General features: G+C 38.2%; 1 protein-coding gene across 1 annotated transcript in view; it reads left to right on the plus strand.

The window, feature by feature from the left end:
• The first annotated feature begins 276 nt into the window (after nt 1-276).
• Nucleotides 277-7,547, plus strand: part of LOC116701740 (rab11 family-interacting protein 4A) — a 12,223-nt gene continuing 4,952 nt past the window's right edge. Inside the window, exons 1-2 of the mRNA XM_032535622.1 lie at nt 277-627; nt 6,959-7,046. Coding sequence (XP_032391513.1) covers nt 475-627; nt 6,959-7,046 — 241 coding nt within the window. The 5' untranslated portion in view covers nt 277-474. The remainder of the gene's footprint in view (nt 628-6,958; nt 7,047-7,547) is intronic.

The raw sequence follows: 7,547 nt of genomic DNA on the forward strand, positions 1-7,547 counted from the left end.
AGGGTTGGAAAGGATTGAGTCAGCTGTGTGTGCATAATGGGAGAAAATGAGAAATTGCATAATAGAGACCAGGAATTAGGTCATTAAATGGTGGATCAAGATGTTTATAAACTATATAAACAACTCCAAACTTGAACATCTGTGAAGCAGAAGTAGTTTAGTTTTTATAATAGAATAGAACTCAAGCCTCAAGGAGAATTAAAGTGTTCTACACTACAGTGAAGCTGAAAAAGTGAAGACAAACTGGCCTTCTACAACGTTACTTTACTGATAATGGAATACGTTGCTGTGCTTCCGGTTTGTGACTTGTCCTGTCAATCATCAGCATCACGTCTCCTCTCGCGCGCAGCAACAGCATCCACGAGCTCTTGTGTCACATGCGCACAGCCCGAGCGATTTCCAAACAACGTGGTGTTTTTGTGGTTCACGTCGGGTTAAAACACTCGGTAATTAGAAGAAAAAAACAATAAAGAGATGGATAAAGACTTTTTTCCTACGCCGGGACGTCTGTTGACATTTGTGAGGCAACTCAAAGAAGTGTTTGACTTGTGTGACGAAGACTCAGACGGGTTTATCCGCCCTGAACACTTTGTGCAGTTGGGTTCCCAGTTTGGACAGGCAGAACAGGTGAGCACACGTGTAATTGTCCGCAACTTCACTATGCTATAGGCAACCGTGGCTTGAATTTGACACACGTCCTCATTATTTTCTGAAACTTTATAGGCTACCGTACGCCTCTTGAAAATATCTATAATAGAAGCTTACGCGAAGTTCCACTGTTATTTTTGGACACACGAGAGGCAGGGAAGAGCACAGCTGGACCTGTGGGGCCAGGGCTCCTGATGCAGAGGAGGTTCCTAAATAAAGTTTTCTAGGTTGGAGCCAAAGCAGAAATTCAATTTTGTTCCTTAGCAATGCAGTTGGAACAGTGAAATGCAGTGTGACAAAACAGCCAGATGCTCCTTTACCTCTCTGACCTAAATGTTGTGTGTGGAATAAGATGGTTGTTTTTAAGGAGTAGCTTTATTTTTTACTGTGCACACTGTGCAGTGGGTGCTCTGGTGGAAATATGCAATTCCCTTTTTACTTTTTTTTTAACATTTTAATGGCAGGTGCAGACTAGACGTTACATTTGTTAACTAACGTGGAAGGTCTAGTAATGAAAGATGATGAAGCCGACAGATAAAACAGAGTAGCAAGAAAAAGATGACCTTTGAACAAATTCAGATGGGAAGAGTGCAAACTGACCCAGCAGAGGACTTTTGCCAAGTATAATGAGAAGTAGAGCTATGGACTGATAGTTAATGTGCAAAATCAGTGTACTGTGTGTTGACCAATTGGTAGCAAGAAATTGCAATAAGGAAATGACAAAGGTTTGAACTCATCTGTAATGTGACACTGTTGCATTTAGTGGTCCAGCAGAGAGCACTGGCAAGTTGTTAAAAGTACCAATATGTAGGCATACTTATCTTGAAATTAAATGAAACATGTATGGGATCCCTATCAAAAGCATATTTTGTGTTAACCTTCAATTTTTTTAAAAGGCTGATATATATCCTCCTCCTCCTCATCATCATTATCATCATCATCATATTTTGTATCTGTTTACATTACACTACATTAAAATAAAGTGTCAGTAGACTTATAAAGAGTACATTTTTCATCTTAAGTGTATTTAAATCTAGACTGGTGAACAGCCTTGTATAAAGTACTTGAAAGTAATACTTGAATAAAAGTACCAGTAAATAGTTAAAGTCTCCTTGTACAATATTACTTAGGTAAAAATCTTAAAATATCTGATATTTACTGTACTTAAGTATCTAAAGTAATTTTCTGATATTAGAAGTAAAAATAAGAAAAACTTTGATGATGAACTTTATGGCCAAAGGTTATCTTCATCACCACTGTCGTTGGGGTGGTCATCGTCTGTTACCATGGCGGCAGAGCCTGCACCAGGTGCTCCCATGACACCATCGGCCATTATACTTCCTCCTCTTCTTTAGTTTTGGCCTGTGGTTGTTTTATTTGCCACTTGTCAAAAACAGGTCACCCACTGAAATGGAGGGTGCATTATCTTGGCAATTAAGGAGCAATGATTCACCACACCTACTTTTTATCCAGTGTAACACATTTCTTCTGATTTTATTTTGTAGTAACGAGTAACTAAGATGCTTAGGGGAAATGTAGTGGAGTAAAAGAAAGTAACAGTTTCTAGAAACGAAGTAAAGCACAGAAGTGAAAATTCTATTTAAGTACAGTAAAGAAGTATTTCTACTTCATTACATTACAAGACTGCTGGTGACCTGTTCAGGGTGGGTGTACCATGCCTCTCACCTAGTCTATGCTGAGACAGCTCCAGCTTCTTGCAATCCTGAACAGGACATTTCCTGTATCTTAATCACAAGAAATCACCTCAGCTCTGAGTAGTTCAATTCAATGAACTGTATTTATCCGTTAGGAACTTAATTTGTGAAGGACATCAGTGCATGTACAATTTACATACCTAGCAACACAACACAATACCACACACACATCACCAGTCCATTTATTGGACTGTTCCTCTTAATATTCTTAATTGAATACCTATGAAGCTTTGTAAATAGTTTTTCACTTCAGTCTTTCCCATACATCTCGATTCAGGATGCTGTTTCGTTTGATTGAGGATATTTTCTTTAAAGGATTATATACATATACAAAGCATTAATTATGGAAGACATGCCTACAAACCAAAGTGGAACATAATGGGGCATTTTCAGTATGTGTGTTGAGTTAAAGAGCTTAGTTTAAGATGAAAAATTAATATTATTGGTGTTTTTCAAGAGTACATATGTGTCACAATGGACATCGCTCGTGTCTCAATGCATGTCATAGTTAATGAGCACTGTGGTGGATTGGCTCCCCAGTGTTGTGTTGCTCATCAGCAGGAACATTGTGGAAGCACTGATTAGCTCCAAGGGGAGCTTTCCACTGACCTGGCAAATGGGTTAACAGGATGAAGTGGATGCTATTTATAAATCAAGGACTTATACATTAGTAGAACCTATGCAAAATAATGCTAAACATTTTGCACTTCACCGTGCATTATTAAACCTTTTTATTTGTTTATCCTGTTCTTGGGATCCAACTCTCTCTCCAACTCATGTATTGCAAGTACATACAAAAACAGACAAAACAATATCTATTCTATGATGATAATAAGATTGTATATACTGTAAATAAACAATCAAATGCACATTACACCTACATTGGATTGGTACTTTTAAATTTATGCACCGTATCAAGCAACCAACTCCTGCATTGCACTCTCATGTCATTGTCCTATATGGGCAAATCCCACTGGCTGCTCCATGACAACCTGACCTACTATTGTAACCAGTAGGTGACACTCTCCCAGTTGTACAGTCACATGCAAATGTGCACACACTCCCGTAATCCTACAATTTTCTCCTCTGACCTCTTTTCTTCCCTTTCTATACTTTTTGCCTGCATTCTTTCTAATGGCCAGGACGGTTAGATGCTAGAATGTAGTTACCGAACAAAGTTACAAAATGTACCTACCGCAAGCATCAATAAATATGAAGCCAAATGATCTACTTTGTAATTCATTATACGTAAAGAAGTGACTCACCTTATAAGTAACGAGATGTGACCATAACTCAAACCTTGTCTTTTAACCCTTCATAGCTACCTGGCTTACTTAAGTGTCTCATTGCATAGTATGCTAGTCTGTTCAATAGCTTAGTTACACACATTTTCTCATATGTTGACACTATCTCTAACTTTCAAAACATCAAGGTCAAACCTGATAACATCAGAATGTCATATGTTATAGATCATAAACATTATAAAACCCAAGTTGTTTTTATTTAACATGGGAAAACCCTGAAGTTGTTCAGTTAGAAACCTTTGTTAAAATTTTTGCTGTTAAATTTGAAATGGCTACTTGTGGCAAGGTGAGGCATGTGCAACTCAATTTTGCACTCGACTTTGGGGAGTGAAAACCATAACGTTACCGGGGTAGCTTCTGTTTTGGGGAAAGGGGGCCTGGCGTGCTCCTTTACCTTGTTAAGGTAAGCTAGGTTAGCCTCCTAGTGTTTGTTTTGGACACGGACTGTTTGGAATGTTGGAATTTCTGGGTTCCCAGTCGGACACTATACACGTCTATGGGAAATGTTATTTGCTCTATAAAAGACATTGACGAATACGAAAACTAAGGACATTAGTCGATAATTTTAACCAAACCAAACATAGATTTTTTTTTGGCACCTATAGCACAGTGTGCATCACCACAAGCCTGTAAACATAGAGGCCTCAATGAAGAGAAGCATTGCAGCGCTTGGGAGTGCTTTAAAACCTATTTTATACAGTCTGTTCAAAACTCACAGAAGAAAGTGAAAGCGTTTGTGATGCATTTGGCTCGTAAAATTAAATGAGAACCAAAGTCATAAAAAAAGTTTTAATTTTGTTTTTTAAATCAAAGTTATTTAAAAATTAAATCGTAAACAGGGTAGTTCGAGATTGTGATTTTAACGATTAATCATGCAGGCCTAGTAGCAGGTTGTCACATTAGGACAAAGTCTGAACTTTTCAAGAAAATATCAAAGTGTAATGATGCATAGATGCTGATTCCTGTCCATTTTGGACATCCCCACCAGGCCAAAATATCAACATTCCACATTGGATAGGCAGATTGCCATGACTTTTGCAAGATGACAACCCAAGTTGGTTTAATGACCCAGTTGCCTTTCCTCCATTGTCATTACCTTGACAAACACTCTGTACTACTAAGGCTATAAGAAAATTAAAACCGTTATTAATGGTACGTTTTGCAAAACAAACACACCATTGTGCTGTGCGATAAACATTACAGATTCCAGTGTGGTTGTAAATATTGTCTTGTTGATGATAAAGGCAATAAACCGTTGTCAGTTAGACTTTTATTGTTGGTTATAATCCTACTGTTAACATCATGTATGACCTTTTTTGCATATTAGATGGAGGACAATTCAAATTCAGGTGTTTTCATGTTTTCTGGTGGTCGGTTGTTCGAGGGACAAAAGTTGTTTTATACAGCACAGACTGCATAGTGTAGCTCTGCATTTGAAAGACCACAGTGTTTGCATTGATAAAGAGGATAGATGCAGCATGAGAGAATACTGACTATCAAACTATCCATTATACTTAATATGGTTGGTGATATGAAACCTTTTGCAGCGCTCTTAGTGCAATGTTAAGTCAGGATGAGTTGTGTACTTATAACTGGTTTGCCACCTGTCTATCTCGAAAACCAACTGTTGTAACGTGACAGTGGTGGAAGGCACAGACCTGCATTAACACACGCACATACGCAAATACATGTTGAAGTGGCTGAAGAATGTTTGAATAGGGCTGAGGGTCATCATAGGTACTTTTTCAATAGCCTGACACCAATATGATATAACATAATTTCAGTACCGATAGATTTTCATTCACAGCCCATATTTTGAGTTGGAATAGCAAGAGAAGCACAGGTGTAACTAATAATACTAACGCTGGCTGAGTCAGCGTTACACCAAAATGAAAAGCAGCGAATGTATCGGCCCTCAGCCCGCACAGAATATAGTTTCAGCGCCTTTTGTACCAGTTGGGCTGTAAATTACTGGCTATTTTTGAGCATGTGCAGGTTTACAATCATGGATTCCAAATTACTCCACAGTACCTACAGACAAATGTTTTTTTAAGTGATACAGGGAGCATTATTTTTTTTATGTGTATTAAGTAAGTTAGTAAGTAAGTAAACTTTATTCATATAGCACCTTTCACAGACAAGAAGGGTCACAAAGTGCTTTACAATAAAAACAAATAAAACAGCAACACATAAAATACTAAGCCATATTTCTAGTTAAAAGCTTGTCTAAAAAAAGATGTGTCTTCAAGTGTTTTTCAAAGGTTTTCACAGAATCCAAAGCTCTCAAGGCTGACGGGAGAGAGTTCCAGAACCTTGGAGCCACCCCAGAACAGGCACGATCACTTCTGGTTTTAAAACGTGTTCTGGAGTCTTGGCCTGAAGACCTTAGTGAGCGACCAGAAATGTGGGCGTGCAATAGATCCTGGATGTAAGCAGGAGCTTGACCATGCAAGTCTCTATAAGTAGTGATTCAAATTTTAAAATGCACTCTAAAACCTATTGGTAGCCAATGAAGAGCCTTAAGCACAGGAGTAATGTGTAATCTCCTGCTGGTCTTAGACAAAAGTCTTGCTGCTGCATTATGTACAACTTGCAATTTGTCCAAGGATGATTTGTTTAAACAAGTGTACAGTACATTGTAATAATCCAAACGTGAAGAAATGAAAGCATGAACAAGCATCTTTATCACTTTTTTAGAGACCACAAATCTGATCTTAGCAATGTTCCTGAGATGGAAAAAACAGGAACAAACCACAGATTTCACATGACTGTTAAAACACATGAATGGATGTCAAAGATGACACCCAGATTTAGCACATAAAATCAGAGAGTGATAGAGCCCCAATGGCCTGCCTAATCTTAGGGGTTATGCTGTCTGGGGAAGAAATCATCACTTCAGTGTCTGAATTTAATTGAAAAAAATTGTCAGCCATCCATTTGTTAATGGAGGCTAAACAAGTGTAGAGCAAGGACAGTTTATCTAGCCTATCAGGGCTAAAAGATTAATATAACTGGATGTCATCAGCATAGCTATGCTAAGATATTTCCTCAAAACTACCAAATATCTTTCTAAGAGGAAGCAAATACAGACTGAACAGCAGGGGGCCGAGCACAGAACTTTGGGGCACACCACAAGACAGAGGAGCAGAGTCTGACATACATGTTCCTATGGACACAGCAAAACTCCTGTCTGAAAGATAGGAAGAAAACCAATCTAGAACTGATCCAGTAACAGAAAAGTGTTCGGTGTGCTCTGAAATCGGTCATGTTTTTTTTCGGACCTCTCCACAGGTGAAGAAGTTGGCCCAATGTCTAGACCCGGACACCTTTGGGAGGATCAATTTCAAAAACTTCTGCCGTGGTGTCCTCACCATGAAAGGTAAGAGTGGGCTCAAGTATGGAAATACATTTTCTGTGTGAGAAAATAAAGAGTTTTAAGGGCTGCACATGTGTTGGTCTAGAGAGCACACTGTAAGTCCATAACTAACAATGCCTTGCTCCCTTAACAATATCTTTGGGAATAATTAAGCATAGGCTACATTTCTTTTTCTATTAACTCAAGTCCTACAATAATCAAAATGTATGTTTGCTACACTACTAAGCAGAATATTTTAGTATTGGCATCATTCTTTATGGTTTAAAGACATTAACCTATTTGTGAATAATGCCTTTATGTATTTGGAGAGAATATAAGTAATCAAAACCAAACCTCCAGAACTTATACAGAATTGTGGAGTGAAAAAAGGGTGTGAAGATGGCTTGATGGAGTAAAACCAATGGTTACTGCCCTGGAGCATACTGACTGATAGGAAACGTGGTAATGTACAGAAGTATTTTTGTATGTGTGGTAGGGCTGCACAATTAATCGAATTTTAATCGC

Source organism: Etheostoma spectabile, chromosome 2 (genome assembly GCF_008692095.1).
Source record: "Etheostoma spectabile isolate EspeVRDwgs_2016 chromosome 2, UIUC_Espe_1.0, whole genome shotgun sequence".
Classification (NCBI taxonomy): Eukaryota; Metazoa; Chordata; class Actinopteri; order Perciformes; family Percidae; genus Etheostoma; species Etheostoma spectabile.